The sequence below is a fragment of the Chlorocebus sabaeus genome, chromosome 21, assembly GCF_047675955.1.
Source record: "Chlorocebus sabaeus isolate Y175 chromosome 21, mChlSab1.0.hap1, whole genome shotgun sequence".
NCBI classification, from domain to species: domain Eukaryota; kingdom Metazoa; phylum Chordata; class Mammalia; order Primates; family Cercopithecidae; genus Chlorocebus; species Chlorocebus sabaeus.
The window spans coordinates 27,647,670-27,666,704 of NC_132924.1; the positions used below are offsets into that span (position 1 = coordinate 27,647,670).

The 19,035-nt window shown below is 39.4% G+C and overlaps 1 protein-coding gene across 2 annotated transcripts in view; it reads right to left on the reverse strand.

Annotated features, from left to right (window-relative positions):
* BMPER (BMP binding endothelial regulator) overlaps positions 1-19,035 on the reverse strand; it is a 245,664-nt gene that overhangs the window by 75,823 nt on the left and 150,806 nt on the right. For both annotated transcript variants that reach the window (XM_007981643.3, XM_007981640.3), the window contains exon 11: positions 16,867-16,912. In XM_007981643.3, coding sequence (XP_007979834.3) covers positions 16,867-16,912 — 46 coding nt within the window. The remainder of the gene's footprint in view (positions 1-16,866; positions 16,913-19,035) is intronic.

Here is a 19,035-nt window from a genome sequence, read left to right on the forward strand (position 1 = left end):
TTAACGCTAGGAATGAAGAAACTGAACTAAGATAACTAAGAATTGGTCTTACTTCACAACCCACATATACAACAGCATAGTAAATATATAAATAAACAAATAGCAGCAACATCAGTGACAATACACCAAGACATTAGCATGATTTCCATTTAACTAATTCAAAAAAATCAGAAACACGATGTGCTGTTTCTCATGCTCTTAAGGAAAACTGATATTCAACACCCATGTATTTCCATAAGACAAATCAACAGAACTGCCAAACAGATACAAGTTTAATAGTGTCAGGAAACAAATTACTAATAATATTTACGGATAGTCTTTATATGTTTTCCAAAAATTCCTATGTTTTGACCTAAGGACCATGATCTAAAACTGGATGAAAAATAAGTTACAAAATATGATTTAGTACAGTTAAGAAATCCCAATAGAGTCATCATTCTGAAATATCATTAATTCAAATACTTATGAGATCAAAGTGAAGTTTTACACATTGGGGCAGTCCAAAGATTTTTATAGAAAATTAAATATTTTTAAAAAAAATCTTGGCGTTGGTTTGTTCTGCATATAAATATATTTTATCTGTTTTCAAAAAGGCATGAAGCAACAAGGAAATGAGGAATCCATTTAGAGATATTAGCCCAAATAATAAAAAAAAAACTATAATAAAAAGCACAATTTCCAGTCACCACTAGAATAATAGCCAGATCAAGAATAATAGCCAGAATAAAAATACCAGGTCAAGAATATGAGAACGTCATATAAGTAATTTCTCAGAATATCTAAGGGAAGAATTGAGTCAAGACAGAGGAAGGATGTGCCAGCTGATCTGATAGGACCAAAGGGATCCAATGGAAACATTTGCTTTTAATTTCTAAAGTGTTTGGAGAGTAATGTTGCTTTATGTTATGATATATTATGTCATTTTATATGTCAATTTCATATGACTCCATACGAAGCACATACATTTGGAACTTAATAAATTAATTTTTTGTTTTAAATTAGTTTTCCTTGTCAATATTTAATAGAGACTATAAAAGGAAAAGTTTTGGCTTTTATGAGAATTTCAATGAACAAATATTTTAAAGAATATATAAAAGGCACTCCTCCGGGTGGAGGGTGGAAGAAGTAGGTGGAAGAGACACATTTTGAAAGCTCAGCAGTAATACTAGAATTTACCCTCCCTTTCTGCTCCTTTCTTATTTGCTTTCTTGGTCGCTTTTCCTTCTGACTCCTATTTTACACAGTGTGTTGCTTCACATTTTACCCTCTCCCCACCTTCCTAATTCTGTACCTTCTCAACTAGTTCCCAGCTATTTAACCTCTTCAGAGTGCATTTATCAGTCCTTTCTCCAAGTGATTACTTCCAAAGTCATCCTATCCCACTTTCCCCCCCGACATTCTCTCTCCCTGCCCATGAAATGGAATCTCTCCCTGGCCATGAAGATGTCGCTTTTTGGTTGAGGGAGAACAGGGCAGTTCTTTGGGACCCTAAGTGGCATCAGGAGAATGACAGTTCGGAAATGATACCAACATATGCCACAAAAGGACTATATAAGAACCTGATGCCCAGATACACCCAGTCGAAGAGGACTTTTCCAGGTCCTTAACTCCACCTTCTCAGCGAGAGTGCCCAGACAAACCAACGTTTTTGAGCTTTTGAGCATGCTACAGATGGACCTCAGCTTGGAAAGGCCAAGGTACCTCCTAAGGTTTTGAAATTACACTCCTGAGAAAGTCCTCTCTCAGTGGGGAGCAGGCACAGGGAATGCCCACACCTGCTGCCCACACTCTCCTGTGGCAATCTTCTCCTTGTACCAGGGACAACAATTACATTAAAATTATCAATAATCAAAGCACTAATAGCTAACAGTTGCAGAAAGTTCATCACAGACCCTAAAACTCTTCTACATGTCTGCTGATCATGGAGGCATCATCAGAAAATTGGTATTTAGATTGTCTCCCAACATTAAACAAACAGCTAAGCGCTTTGCAGTACAATCCATAAAATGAGCTATGATCTAGTCACTGAAAAAGTTTGTGAATAACCCTCATGACTGAGGAAATGCTTATGACATGTTAAGTGAAAAATCAAAAATAAAATTCTATGTACTGGATAATCTTAGCTATGTTAAAATAAATATGCACAACCCCCGCCAAAACATACACACCCCAAGATTGAAAACAGTGGTTATTCCTTGGTGGAAGAACCATAAGTGACACTATTTTCTTTCTTATGCTTTTCTGTTTTTGATTTGTTGTTATTTTTTGTTTTGTTTTTAAGAGTCAAACTGTGGGTACTTGTAGATAAGGCCAATTACATGACAAAGCAAGTCTTTATAGAAGCAACAGAAGATCTACTGCCTCAAGTGACCCTGGGGAAGCCTGAGCTTGCTCATAGCTGGGCGGGAAGCAATGAAGAATGTCCAGGGAGACTCTGGGCAAGGGAAATCATGTGTGAACAGGGCTGTCAGGAAAGATATTTTTCAAGAGGCCCTAACTTATGGAAGGGAAGGGTTTGGAAATCGGGATGATTTTTCTGTGTGACAGCAATATCGAAGAGGCCAACAAAATATCATGACTGTGAAGATGCCTGAAAATTATGTGTTGCATTTGGGGACATTTGTATCATGAGCTAAAATAATTTTGAAACCTTGGCCCTTTTTCCTGGCACCTCCGGGCCCCTATGCCAGATCCTGCAGGCGCAGTGAACACGTGCACTAGAGAGTGTCTGCACGTGAGAATTCTCAGTGTTACAAGAATCTGCCTGGCTGCAAAAGGAAAAGGCTCGAGAACACTTAGGGGACAGAAATAAACACAGCATCCTCATATAATTTTTTTCCAGTGGACCCAGTGAAATTAGCTTCAGTCCAACACATCCAGATGTCCAGTCACACTCTTTTGGAAAGTTTGGCGTGATAGGCAGAGGGAGGGAGGCTACAGAAACAGACCATCCTGAAACTAACCTTGTTTGAATATGCATAAGTCAGAGGATGGAGAGAAAGATGCCAGTTTATCACTGGTGGCACATTTTTTCATAGTCCTGTAGGTCAAATCATTAGATCTCATTTTTGTTTTGAGTTGTTTTCAACATATGGATACAAATGCACAGGTAAAGGGGGGAAAAGATCAGAAGTGTACGAAATCAGATAATAAGAGTGTGTGTTTTTCTCTAAGGTAATAGAATTATGTGTGACATTTCTTTTCCTCTTTCTTGTTTATGTGTATTTGCATTATTATTTACACTTACATTTCATTGTTTGCAATGACTATGTACACTTTTGGAAAAAGAATATTTGCTTTAAAAGTTTTAAAAATGCTGGATTAAAGACATACCACTTTGATGTTCCATACCTTAATAAGATCACTATGAGAAATAAGAGAGTCACACTACCTCTGAACTTATAGTGCCAACACTTTTCTCCTAACCACATAAGGTACATTTATTTATGTCATGGATATATTTATTCTAATGAAATGCCTTTCTTCTGAGAGCAGTGATTATTTTCAAAACATCTGTCAAAGAAAATTAAGGGAAAATTATACAATCACACGTTATAAAAAAAAAAATAAGAGAAACTGAGTAAACTCTAACCCCACTCCCCTCCAAACACAACAAAACAAAAACATAAAAGCATAAGGAAGGGGAAAAAGGTATCATTCATGTTTCTGCCACTAAGAAAGAGCCACTGTTTATAATTTTGGGCATGTATTTATTTGAACATAGTTAAGATAATTCTGTACACGAAATTTGATTTTCTTTTTTTTTTTTTTTTTTTGAGATGGAGTCTCGCTCTGTCGCCCAGGCTGGAGTGCAGTGGCCGGATCTCAGCTCACTGCAAGCTCTGCCTCCCGGGTTTACGCCATTCTCCTGCCTCAGCCTCCCGAGTAGCTGGGACTACAGGCGCCCGCCACCTCGCCCGGCTAGTTTTTTTTTGTATTTTTTAGTGGAGACGGGGTTTCACCGGGTTAGCCAGGATGGTCTCGATCTCCTGACCTCGTGATCCACCCGTCTCGGCCTCCCAAAGTGCTGGGATTACAGGCTTGAGCCACCGCGCCCTATTTTTTACTTAACATGTCATAAGATTTCTCCAGTCTTTAAAATGTTTTTTCACTTTGAAAGCACAGGATGGAACTTCTATCCTCAATCCATTACTTCAGCAAAGAGGAAGGTCTCTCCAGCTCATCATACTTTGCTACTACATGGATCACTGCATTTCCAAAAATAATGCTCTAACCATGAGGAAGCCTAACAAATAAAAAAACATGGCTTTAAACCTTTTCAGCCCAAACTGCAGGGAAACAGGCCCCATGGGACTCTGAGGTGACTGCGTCATGCAGGGGCTCCAGGAATCCCAGACAGGTAAGCGTCGTGATGATGCCAAGCTTGGGTGAAAAATCAGGAAAGGCTGTTTGTCTAGGCCCTGCCTGAACAATAACAGAGGCCTCTGATAGAAAGAGGCTGTGGTGCGACCCAGAAGGACCTGAACTTCTCCATTCAGGAGCCCCCCGCCTTGCACAGAATGTCACTGACAGCTGTTGGCCCAAAAGGGACCTAAGGGTCAGCACATGATCCACCACGTGGCCCCTGGGTGCCTTCCTTGATCTCTTAAATGGGAAATAATCTAACACGTATAGGTGTGGGGGTGGAAAAGAGAGAAGCAGGTCACTTTCCACCGATCTACAATCCACCGGAAATTGTAACTGATCTGTACACAAAAAATTGATTTCAAGAAATATTGTGTAGGTACATTGTTAAATGTTATGAATTTGCTTTCACGTATTTTCCATAATTCCACGAGCTCATCAACTTGAAACAAAAGAGCAAACAAAGGAAGCAGTCCCTAACTACAAGATCTCATCTAAAACACATTCAAACCCATAGCCAGGGTTAAAGTCCAGGCCTCGGTCACGGAGCCCAGTGCTGGCCCCCTTCACCTGGGCCCTGCAGTGGCCTGTGCCTGCCCAGCACTCCCTCACAGTTCACAGCACACGCATCCTTCAGCTCCCGGCCTGATGCCAGCTTCCCAAAGCAACACCCCTGGTGCCTCAGCCAAAGTCGTCTGTTTCCTCTAAATTCCAAAAGCAAAACTGACCATATAGCCCAGATGTTCTGGGACAGTCTTAATTTCAAATACTCTATCTTGTAGTCACACTAAGTTTTTCCTTTTAGGGATCAAAACTAGGGTGTACCAAAGTCATAGCCTGCTTATGATAAATCATTTTCTTCCTTAGCTTATAGTTTTAGCATATTCTTAACTTCTAAGCCAGACCTTAAACTCCCTGTAAGTTTTATGTGTACCCCTCAGCGCCTGACACACTGCCATGTATACAGAAGGTCTACAGGTAGACACGTGCCTCGTAATGACATTTCCATCAACAACAAACCACATGAGTGACAGTGGTCCCATAAGATTATAATACTGTATTTTACAGTAACTTTTCTATGTTTAGATGTATTTAGATACAAAAATACTTGTCATTGTGTTATCATTGCCTACAGTATTTGTACTGTACACGTTTGTAGCCTAGTAGCAATAGGGTGTGCCATTTAGCCTAGGGTTTGTGTGAGTGCACTCTCTGATGTTCGAATAATGGCAAAATTGCCTAATGATGCACTTCTCAGAACATATTCCTACCATTAAGCAACATATAATGGTATATATGTAATGCATGGATTCATTTTTTCATTACTTGAAAAATATTACTGCTGTAACACATATCATGTATCAATAAATATCTGTTGAATGAATGAGTTAGTTAATAATTTTGAGAACATATTTTGGTGAAGCAAAAATTGCCCACACTGAACTTACTAAAATAGTTCAGTGTAATGACACATACAGCAGGTAACCAAAAGAACTGTGCCTAATCGATTAACTGAATAATTAATTAATGCTTTCAGAATAAAGAGACTATTAGGAAAAAAATTCTGAAAAGTCAGGAACATTATGGGGAAACTATGTCTGGTGCCAAGAAAGCTAGCTGAGAAATTCAAATTCATGGCAGTCCAATTTCTCCATTTGAATAGAGATAACCTACCCTACCAAAAATTATTGTCAAAATCAGAAAGCTACATCAGAATCAGAACAACATGGGAAAAGAACTTACCTCTAATGCCTAATATGACCAAGAGAGGTAGGCAGGATAATGGGCCCCCAAACATGTCCACCTCCTAATGCCCAGAACCTGTGACTATGTTATTTACATGGCAAGAGGGAATTAAGTTTGCAAATGGAATCAAGGTTACTAATCGGCTGACCTCAATATGGGCACTTCTGAAAGGGGTGAATGTATTCACAAGGGCCCTTAGTGAAAGAGGAAGGCAGGTGCATGGCCCTTATAGTGTGAAAGGGACTCAACCTACTGTTGACAAGTCTGAAGCTAGAGGAAGGAGTCAGGAGTGAAGGAATGTGGGCAACCTTCAGAAACTGGAAAAGAGAAAAACAAACAAACAAACCAAAAAATGGATTCTCTCCCCTAGGGCATTCAGAAGAAACACAGCCCTGCTGACACCTTGATTTTAGCCCACTGAGACCCTTTTCAGACTTCTGACCTCCAGAACTGTAAAACAATACATTCGTGCTGTGTTAAGCCAGTGAGTGGTAATTTGTCATCTGTAGCCATACGTAACTAGTACACTTAGAAACATTAAATGTGGCTAGTAAAAAATAACTAGTATATGCCAAGTACCATGTCAGATGCTTTCCATATTTTTAGTATCCCCTTTCATCCTCACTATCCCCTTTCATCCTCACTATCCCCTTTCATCCTCACTATGTCTGTGCACACTGTATATTCATACCCTAATACCCTAATTTTTTAGCAATGAGTTTGAGGAAGTTGCCTTATTGCCCATGGTTTCTCAGCCAATACTTGTAAAGATGGAATCCAACCCAAGACACTGTGGCTTCAAGGCCATTCCTTTCCCCACAGCATCCTGCAAAGTTGTTAACTAGCTGGGGTCACAGAGCTCTCTGAGAATCTGAAGAAATGTGTAGATACTCATATCCTCTCAAATGTAGAGGTTCCTAAAGACTCTGTCAAAAGATTGATCAATGCTGTCCTATGAGTCTGGGAAGTTTAGATTAAGAACACTTATCTATAAGTTAATTATAAACGATAATACGTGATTCCCTTATATAATGTGTTTTTATTTCATCTCCACAACTACATTACATGTTTCTGAGCTCAGGGTCTGTATCAACTTTTTATTCAGGTCCTCCAGAGCACCTTCTGGAATGCCGAAAGCTCACTGAATGTTAATATACAGTTCACACAGAAGATGCATATTTGCCACTCTCACTATCCAAGATCCGACCTTAAAACATCTTCTTCTCTATTTAAACCAGAAGTTTTTATTTGTCAATTGAGAGAACAGTATATCTGACCTAAAGAGATGGGTTTCACATCTCCAGGTTAACCCGGCTTCCAGCTTTAAAGCCTCCTTAGAGTTTGGCAGACATTGAGCATATTATTGCTTTTAAGAGTCTTGTGTTTGAATCCTGATTTTGTCACTTAAGACTTAGAAAATCATGCACAAACTACCTACATAACCTCAATTTGTTTGCCTATAACATGACTCTAAGAACAATTACCTTGCAGGGTGATTATAAAGATAGCACTGCAAAGCTGCCACGATCATAAGAGATACTCAGAGTAGTCATTATTCATTTCCTTATTATAAATGGTATGCAAATCTAGCAAATAGTTATCTACCGCTGGCTAAAATGGGGTTGAGAAAGACTGTAACAAACTTAGAAAGTATAGATTTGTTGAAAAGACAAGGTAAATTGAGATAGTCTATAAAAGACATAAAATACAGATTTAGGGCTAGAATGAAGTAAGCCTTCTAGTCCGAAAGAAGAATGTAAATAAAGTCATGGACATAGATAAGAGGGCAGCTTACACAAGAAGAGCAGGAGGCCAATCAGACCGGAGTGCAGAGCTGCTTTGGGAAATACAAGACACCCAAGTTGTCTAAATAAATTGGCCTGTGATTCATTGCCAGCCTGAGAAGTTTAAATGTATTCCAAAGAACCAGCATTTCTTGATATGTTTCCTGTGAAACATCAATCCTGCCTGTTGCCCTGCCAAAATAAGTAGAAATTAAAATAAAAAAAAAAAGCTCTGCCGCTCAAATTAGTTTTGGAGGCGCTCTATACTCCATCAGCCTCCTTCACCATGCACATCAGCATATTAAGGGCTCTGAGAATTCTGCAGTAAGGAAACACATTTAAGTTTACTTGACCCAGCATTTCCTGAGTGTATTTAATCACAGAACCTTATTTTGAAAATATTACTCATTATTATCCCTCAGCACTAGTGTTTTATAAAACAAATTCTGGGAAACTGCAAGAGACCAGTGAAGGAAGTTGGCATAGGTCTCCATGAAAGCCAAGTTTGGGTTCTGACAGGGGTGTGCAAAAACGGGTGAAGGAGAAGAGAGATGGAGATTACATGCAAGCAATAGGATGAGTGTCCAGCTGCCATGGGAATGGCAAGGAAAGTATTTATTCAAGAAACATCACAAAGAGACAATCAAGCAAACCTGATGATTGATTAGGAACATGGGGGAGAAATGCCAAAAGTATGAGAAATAACATCAAGGTTCAAATCTTGTGCAGCTGGGACATGGGGGCGCCAGAATTCAGTCAACAAATAGGGATTGGAAACAGCCATTAGCCCCTCCATCCAACTCCCAGCTCAAATAATTGGGGGAATCAAAGGTAGAAACTATTAACAAAATTCAAATGCAATACTCTGAAAGAAGAATGTGTTCTCCAAGAAGCTGAGATCTACCACATTAGCATCTTGTTAAGAAGTGATATGTTAAGGACCTCAAAGCTTAAACAAATCTGAAAACAGAGTGAGAAAGTACAGAAAGGGCACCATGCAAGTGGAGCTGTGGGTTTACGAGATGAAAAAGCAAAAAGTAAAACAACAGATACTTGCACTAAAGAAGGATACAGGAAGTCAGAGAAGAGGGGTGGAGCAATGAGTGAGGGCAGAAGGGAACAGAGATAAGGAGAAAGAATGACAGCATTCATGAATGTGAATTTCACATCAAAGGGCCATATATAGCACAGCTAATGAGTCATCTCTCCATACTCCCAGCAAAGGTTACAACTGAAGTATTGTAACCCAAGAGACTGAAGAGGTTAAAGTGACCTCATAAACATAGGTAAGTTTTTTAAAAAGTGAGTAAATACAACCACTTGTAAGTAGAAGCCGCTAGTCATGTATAAAAGAAAGTAACTGGCAAACCTCATATCTATTTAGAAGTGAACTTCCAAAATGAATAAAAATTTAGTCAATAGAGAACAGAGAATAGTGCATAAAAGTTTGGGCTTTGGAGTCTCGTAGGCCAGTGTATTAGCTGACCACAAACTATTTAATTTCTCTCACCCTCAGGCTAATGATGGCTTCTAATTCATAGGAACATGGTAAGGATTAAATGGCAAAATGGAGAGCATTTATCACAATACCTGACTGATATAGACTAATGTTCAATAAGTCACCGTTAGTTATAGGAGCAACTGCAGAGGCAGAAGAAGTAGCAATTTTTGTTGCTTTTATTTTGCTCATAGGAGATGTGACCTCCAAAGAGGAATAAATCTGCCTCAGCTCTGCAAATAGTAACGTATAATTAATTACACAGTACTTTCCACCAAGTGTATTTTTTAAGTTTCACAGCTTGGGGTTTCCATTGTTCATTTGTTTTGTCATTTAGCTGTATTTTAGGTGTGTCATTACCAAGGCATTTCCATCACACATAACCTCAGTCAAAACTGGACACTTGCAACTTTACTGAGATTCAACATGGCAGCCTTGGCTATATTGTACGAGATGTCTAATAATGAATTCGCATATCTTTTTCTATATAAAATGCATTCTTTCGAAATTAAGCAAGAAACTAGCTTTTAATTGAATTATGTCATAATGCTACATCTATATTAAAAATAGATTTCCCAAGCAAAAATCCAGATAGGCCTATAGAATGAATACTGGATTAGGAGATTTTTTAAAAGATGCAAGTCCTCATCCCAGCTCTTTCAGTTAATACTGCTGTGAGTCTCAGTTTCCTCACCTGCAAAGTGAGATGTCTGACTTCATATTAAGATCCCTTCACTTACAAATTTCCTGATGCTAAAATGGTGATGAGCTCCAGAGGCAGGGCAACTCTGCTCTTACCCATTCCTGGTGGAGATTATACACAGAGTTATTTCAAGTTTAAAACTATATGTACTTAAAAAGAAAATTTGGGGAGATCTTCACTTGACCCCAGTAACTTGAGTTACCAAGAGAAAAAAAAAAACTGGAAAAACTAGTAGACATGGAAAACAAACAAAATGGAAAACCAAGCCAGTTTGATTTGTCAGTGAGCTCAGAGCATACCAACCACCACTTCTCTGTATTTGAGCAGAAAGACGGAGATGCCACAGTAGAAGAAAGCCTGGGGACTTGAGTCTCCATTTCCACCATGGTGTGGTTGGAGGGACAACACTGTTAATTGGAAATTCCTCTTAAAGTCCTTCACCAGTCTACAATTCTTACAAGTTGTAAAGCCCTCCAGGCCTTCTCTTCCCCTTCTTAACTTCGACTGGTTATCAAACTGTACAAAATGACAAGGAAGCTAAGGGAAGTGATTCCAGACCAAGCTTTCGGGCCAGCTACCCGGTTGGAATTCAAGCTCCACAACTACCTTGAGCATCCTTCTTAACCTCTAAGTCTCAGTTCCTTCAACTGTAAAATGGAGCCAACAGCACTATTTGACCACAAGACGGCTGTGATAATCAAATGAAACTAAATGAGACTGCCCAAGATAGTGTTTAGAGACAGCAGATGCCAAATAATTATTAGCTGCTGCTGTTGCTGATGGTACTACCATTGTACTATTGCTATTATTGTTATCTATGGATGATGACAGTGGTGACTGTCAATTCATCAAATAATCACTTATCAAGGACTTACTGAGTACCCTGTGGGAACTGACAGTAGGTGGTACAGAAAAGGCGATTCCTAATAACTTCAGTCTCCTTCAACTCTGTACTAATTTACAGCAAGAAAAATTAAAGTAACAATATTCCTTAGAGCAGAACAGCATATAAAACAGAAAACAAACTGATTTCCTCATGCTCCTTCCAGCCTGGTTTCTACCGGTGTGGGATCTCCCAGCCGCCATGTGTGGTACAGCGGGTTTTATTTGCCACCCCTGTCTGCTGTTTGGGCCTGCGGAGCAGTGTTGAGTCCGACTCCAGATGCTGGAGCAGAAACTTCAGTGGCCACTTAGCTTAACACCTCCTTGGCAGGGCTAAAGTCAACACCACAAATTCTTATTCTACAAGCATCTTGAGCTCTGGTTTCGAATTTCCTTGCTTTCCTGAGTTAAGGACAGACTCTTGGTGTTAAGGGACCTGGAGTTGCTTACAGCCCCTGAGGCCAGAAACCTTGCTCAAACACAAAATCACTAATTTGCAGAACCTCTGTCAGTGGAGATTTCTCATAAAATGGGCCCCTACGTTACTGTTTCATTTTTTTTTTTCCTAGGGAAATAAATGAAATTGTTGTTATATTCTCCCCCTCCTACAGCCACTCTGTTTAATTGGAGCTACCTGTACGCATCCCAGAGGGCTTACGTCAGATGTGCCAAAATGAGTGGCTGAGGTGGGTGCAGGCAGCAGGCAGGGCCCCTAGGAGAGCAGGCACACCAAAGCAGCCTGCACACAGCTGGAAACTAACCCTGGGGGGTTTAAAACATCACCTGGCAACTGTGAGCCTCCTCCCACCCTGAGCTGCTGAAATTTGATATTTCCTGTTACTTGTGGGACATGTAGTTGAGGTTATTTCAATTAAATGCACATCTGTGCTCAGCATATTCAATCAGCCTCAGTGTTATGTAATCATGAACTTGTGTTTTAAGCTGGGAATCTGATGGTTAGGTCTGATGTAGCTACAGGTACAGCTTAATGAACCTACGACAGCAGGGACTGGGCATGCACATCTGGGCTGCCTTTGTCTCTGCTTTTGTAGATGACTGAGAGATTAAATTTTCTCATATACTCAATCTGTCAATCTCAGTCTCTCTCTCTGTCCCTCCCTCCATCCCTCTCTCCCTCTCTTTCTCTATACACACCTCACACGCACCGTTCTTGTTAGTGACAACTTTGACACTACGTATTATTTCCATGTCAGAAAACAGATATCTTGCCAGCAAAGAATTTATCTGATTCAGGTCTCTGTTGGGTGGTTAGATCAAGATTCCACCTACTATTTGCCAACACGCAGTAAAACAACATTTTGCATAAACAAAATGCTACACACAAAACAGGTGAGTGGCCTCCCTGTCAGCTACTCCGTGCTCATGTGAGCCCAGCTGAGGCAAGTCCAGACTGACTTAAGGCTAGAGCCTCACACTTTGGCAAGAAACAGCATTTGCAAGAAAGCTTTATAAAGTTTGTGTAGCCTACTTCAAATATTTTATTTTAAATAAATCATCAAAATCAAATCTAATTCTTTTCAGTTGAAAAGGGAGAAAGAGAGGCTGTTCCATGTTATAAAAAGACAGCAATGCTTTTTCATACTTTCTTCAGGTCTGATTTTCAGAGGACTTTTGTTCCCCTATTTTGAGAGAGTCATCATTGCTCCTTCAGGCCAACCCTACAAAAACTGTCCTACTGTGGGTAGGACAACAGTTTGTGCCTCCTCTATTATTTCTTACCTACAGAATTGTAAATTACCATTACTGCTGACTGTTATAAGGAGAGACCCATAAGAATGTTCTCACATGTACTTCAAGTTTCCTCTTCGTTACTCCTTTCAAAGATCTGAGACAGCCTCCAAACACTACCAAGATTAAAACTAACCCAGGCAATAAGTGAGAAATTCTGTGGGATTTTAGGAACAGATAATGTAATGCCACTACTGCTGGAAATAATGCAACATTCATTTAACTACCACAGGTAACCAAAATAAATTGGAGAGTATTTGAAGCTCTGTAATCAATCCATTTAATTGACATATGCATTTATGTGTGCATGGATGTATTCTTGCCTCCTTTCAGAAAAGGGTTGGAAGTAGCTTACAGACATGCAAAGTAAATAGTTGAAAACACATAGGAGGGGACATATATGATGAAGTCAGGAGTAAGCCTATTACTCAAAACCTGCATGCTTTTAGAGGTGGAGTACAAATTTATTTTTCACTTCCTAGCAACAAAAGTAAAGATAGTAACTTTTTTAAATCATTCAAGATATAATTATGCCTTCATAATTTGTTGCAGGGTTAGAGAATTAAAATACGGAAACATACTCAATTAAACCCAGAGGCTTCTAAGCTCACTTTACTCTCCTACTGCATCTAATCCACAGGTGTCGAGGGTTAGTTAGTGCTACTAGTACCACAGGTGCTCATGTCTGCATTCACCCATGCTGTTTCCTCTATTTGGAATGCCTGTGGCACCCAACAGGGGTAATTTTGCTCCCCAGGGGACATTTGGCAATGTCTGGAGATATTTTTGGTTGTCACAACCTTGCAGGGGATGCTACTGGCATTTAGTGGTTAGAGGCCAGGGATGCTGCTAAAGATCCTGTAATGCACAGGACAGCCCCACAACAGAGAATGATCTGGCCAAACTCTCAGTAAGACTGAGGTTGAAAACTCTGCAGTAACATCATGGAGAGTGAGTGTGTGTGTGTGTGTGTGTGTGTGTGTGTGTGTGTCCCCAAGAGAGAGAGGAAGAGATGGTATGTGTTTTAATAAGACATAAATTAGTTGTTTTTCTGGCTTTAGAAAACACTAGACTTTTTTGTAGTTTCATCCTTGCTTTCTCTGCTCTAGAAATCCATTTTTCAAGAGAGCTTGCATAATTTACAGAGGATAAAATGTGCCCAAAGGTTTGTTCTGAATCCTGGATATAATGACAAAGAAATTTCAAAGTAGGAGGTCTCGAAGCCACAGCTAAAGGACATCAGAATAAATCTACCTGAATGTGCTATGAAAAACTGGGCATTGCTTAAAAATTGGAAGTCATCCCATCTCTTAACTCAATCTGAACAAATAAGCCTCGCCAAATAGAATGCATTTTACAGCAATGATGGAAGAACTGCTGGAGAGCAGGAGAGAGTAAACAGATGGAAAAAACACCAAAGGAAATTGAGAAATAGCCATCTGATGATATAATTGAGACTTGGACAGAGAACCACATGCATGGGCTCTTCCAGCACTGACTGACCTGCTCCATGCAGGTGCAGAGTCACTGTCCTCCCGGTGCCCCTCCAGCTGGGTGGTTTTCTCCCTTGCCAAATTGGCTCTCTCAGTGATAGAAGGCATGAGCTTATTCATGTGGTTAACACAATCTGGTACTTAATATTACCAGTTTAAAGCTCGCTCCTATTTTATAATACCTTTCCTTCCATCCATTTGTATTGTTTTATTTTTCTTTACGATGTCACCAGTTTTCTAGACATGGAAAGTCCAGCTCATAATGAATAAACTAATAACATAATGTAGCTTTTCTCTCAACTATCTCAATAATCACCTATTTGATCCTTGCAAAATAAAGTCAAATAATTCAAGATTTAGACTGTTTCTTACAAGATTGGCAATTTTTGTTTGTTTGTTTGTTTGTTTGTTTGTTTTGAGACAGAGTCTTGCTGGAGTGCAGTGGCATGATCTTGGCTCACTGCAACTTCTGCCTCCCAAGTTCAAGCTATTCTGCCTCAACCCTCCTGAGTAGCTGGGATTTCAGGCGCACACCACCACGCCCATCTAATTTTTGCATTTTTAGTACAGATTGGTTTCACCTTGTTGGTCAGGCTGGTCTCAAACTCCTGCCCTCAAGTGATTTGCCCTCCTCAGCCTCCCGATTACAGGCATGGGATTACAGGCATGAGGCACTGCACCCAGCTGGTCATACGTTTTTATGAAGCTGCTAAGCAGTGATCCTGCCTGACAACAATGTGATTGGCAGATGTAATGAGTCTGTGCTCATGCAAATTGAAAGAGTTAACTGGAAAATAAGAGTCATTCTTATGAGGTCTGTCTCTGCTTCAACTAGGAGACACTTTATGGGGAAATGCAAACATCTCCACTGACATGGACACAGAGGAAAACTTCACCAGTGCAGACTCTATTCTGCTCATCCAGAAAGGAATTAACTGGAAGGCAGCCTCTGAACCATCCATAAACAAACCCTTTCCTCAGGGTTTCTGGGAGGATGATTAAATGTATTAGATTGTACACGTGTTTTTAAATCAACTGGTGTGTTAATCATAGCTAATTTGTCTTCCTGCATTATTCTCTACTAAGTCATATTTCATTGGCCTCCTTTGAGTTATTTTATTTACTTCATTATCTTTAAGGTAAACCCTTTTTATTAAATCTATAATTAAATTTTCATTAATTCAACCAGCATTTTATCCAGTATGTAACTATTTAATAGCTCTCTGCTTCTAAAAATAGTAACATGTATAGTAGATAAATATTATATTTAATAGTTTTATATAAATACACACACACACACACACACACACATATAATGACCCTGCGTATCTATTGTCCAAAGGTACTAATCAATTAAAAAAACAACAGAGTCTAGCATTCTAGTAATGTAAACTCTATTTTAGAGAAGTGGAAAGAACAAACCTGTGCCCATGTGAAAGCCGCTTTCAACTGTCTTCCAGTCCACTTCTCTAAACATAACTGGCTCATAAAATACGCTGATAGATTTTATGACTTTGTTAATCCTACTTATCATACATGGGAACTAACTTGACAGTGACATTATTAATACGCCTCTTTCAGTAAAACACTCCAGGAAGCTATCTCAAAACCATATGAATTTCAGGAGGAGTAAAACGGCAATTTGCTAGTAGATCTAGGCATATGTCTACATGTGGGACTGATATGAAGCTATTGCTATGCTCTGTCTGTATGATCAGTAGTACAGTCTCAGGCGGCTTTCAGAATAGGCCATGCTTAGAAGGAACTTTCAAGAATACAGTTAAAAACAGTCATGAATCACACAACAACATTTTGGTCAATGATGGACCACATATAAAACTGTGGTCCCATTGGAATATAATACTGTATTTTTACTATACCTTTTCTATTTAGATACACAACTACTTACCATGTGTTACAATTGCCTACAGTATTCAGTACAGCGACATGCTATACAAGTTTGTAGCCTAGGAGCCACAGGCTGTACCATATAGGCTAGGTGTATAGTAGGTTATACCATCTAGGTTTGTGTAAGTGTACTCTATGATATTCACACAACAACAAAATCGCCTAAGGATGCATTTCTCAGAAGGCATTTTGCATCCTGTAAAGTGACACATGACTACATAATAAGATGGCAAAACCATCAGCCCAATGACTTCTTGTTTTCTCTTTGCCAGCAAGAAGACTGGATGCACCCAGGTGACGTGGTGATGAGGTGGGGGTGGGGTGAGGGAGCAGAAAGTGCAGCTGTTTGGTTTTATAATGGGAGAAGGAAAGCCCCTCCTAGACTTTGTATAATGTTTGGTTTTACCGGATAGCATTATCTTAACCTCGATGACTACAAATGCTATTAGCAGTTAAAATGCACATTAAGTTATCTGGTCCTTTTTACAACCTAATCAAACCATTCATCTTAATTTCTCATAGCAACAAATTCTGATGGAAGTATCTATATTTGCCTCAATTGTACTTCTGTGGGAGAATTACAATTGACGTAAAATGTCTGTAAGGAGGTCAGATGATCCCATCCTATATATACCTACAAAAATAAAATGTGGGGGAAACATACACCCCTATTTTTCTTGTCGCACTATAAAATGCAAAACAAATACTAATAGCACATTTTCAAAGGAATAAACTTACTTTCGGTGCAAATAGGACAGCATCCTTTTCTGTTGAGAATTTTGCCCTAATCAGAAGAAAAACAAATAAAAAGTTAATGTTAAAAAAAAAAAAAAGGGGTCTGCTGAGGACAAATATCTTTTTAAAATCTAATACAAGATAAACCAATGAAATCAGTCCAAGCTGTACTTGAACTCAATGCCCAGATGGTGATGATGATGTTGAAAATGAAGTTTCAAGTATCAGCTTCTAAGGCCAGGCAAAGTCATTCAGTAAACTTTCCTGTTTTTATCCTCTAAGAAATATAATACCTAAAGGGCTCACTAGTGTGATTTTTCTCACATGGAAGGAAGATGAAGACAGTCTGGACTCAACCTTTTCATTGGTATCCAAATCTAGCCCTTTAGAGACCAAGGGCACACACATAAAAATGAGAATTATCTGTCAACCTATAGATCCCTACAAGACCTTCTTTCTGTCTTTGCTTGTTGGAGAAGCTTAAACAGTAAACTGTAATCCAAACTCAGGAATCATCAGCCCTATGGATATGGGCAATATCTGTGCTACAGATCAGATTCAGTCAGATTTCTTGTTTCAGAAAGTGGCAGGTTGTCCATGTTGAATAACCGTTATGCACTCAAAGCCAAGGAAGCTGAGAATTTTGAAACACTGGGTAATGTTTCATTACCTTTCTGGAAATACACTGCAATTTCCTACACTGCATGTCTTTTAAGTCTTTTTAATGCATGACATTTAAAGGAGGTGACGTATTCTTAGGACTCATATCAGAAAATTAGTTGTCTTATCTCCGACTCAATGGTTAATCACAGAGAAAAAGAAATGTAGAAGAAATTTAACATTTAGAGAGCACTTGTTATATAACAAACATCTTATTCGATATTTTACTTATGTTACCCAATGTCGGGTTAGTGATAAGGATTTAATGAGTTAATACTTATGACCTATTAAGATTTAATGAACATTAGAGATTTCATAATCACTGTTATTAAGATGCACAAGAACCTTATGAGCTGAGTATTTCCCTTTTTATAGGTGAAGAAATTGATGTCATGCAATGCAAGGGTAGTAGAACCAAAAGTCAAACCTAATTTTGTCTGACCCTAAAGGACATTTTCTTCCCCCTGCAGAGTTTTGTCCTCTTGAGTCCTTTCTCTTTAAGATAATTTAATATTTATCATCTGCTATACGCTAGACTGAGTGCTATGCATTCCTCATACTTTATCATTTAAATTTCACAATAACCCTCCACACGCGGTTGTCCTTATCCCCTGTTTACAGGGAACTAAGGAAACAGATCACGGAGAGGTTGCCAAGGCTCATGTCAAAGCCACACGGCTCACACACTGCTCATTCACTCACTCACTACTGGTCAGTTCCATCAAGAGTAGGCTTAAGTACTCAAAAAGAAAAAAATCAGATTGACTTAAAGGATTCTGGTAAATTATTGAAGATCTTTAATCAGGTCTGATTTGTTTTTGCATCAGCTAGGCCTAAAATGATACATTAAAGGCTTTGACAACTTTGAGTGAGACTTAAAACTCAGTCCCAGCCAGCCATCCCATAGTGTGGGAGCATCACGACATATTTTCATTGCCTAGAGCTCTGCTGTCAATTGCAATTTGGCACAGGGGTCTCTTTTGGTTTCTCAAGACTGAAGGCAGTTGCAGATGAAGCCAAATGAGGTCAGCTCAGGCCGAGGGAATGACGGCCCCAAGAGGATTAAGGTGCTCTATCCCAATGCAGCAGAGCCACCTTAAAGGCAAGGCCCCAACCAAACATGACTACAATTCCCTACATCCACATCTCAGTGGAAACTTCCATCTCTTGTCTTCAGAAAATGAAAGTGGCAGTGATGATATCACTAAATTAGATGGGGGAATAAATCAGGAACAAGCTGCAAAGTCAGAGCACCTGGGTAATATGCAATTAGCTGTAAGACTCTGGTCATGCTGCAGGCTCATCCATAAGCAGGGTCTAGAAATAGCATCCACCTCAGAGGGGTGACGTTAGCATTAAATGAGATTAGCGTTGTGACCATAAAATCTCAGTACGTATTAGAGACAGAGAGATGACAGTGTCCTGATGACCCAGTCCCCACTGCAGCCCTCATAGCCCTTCTCACAAATGGCACTCCTTTGAAGCTAGGGGAGTTGCAGGATGGCGGGGTGG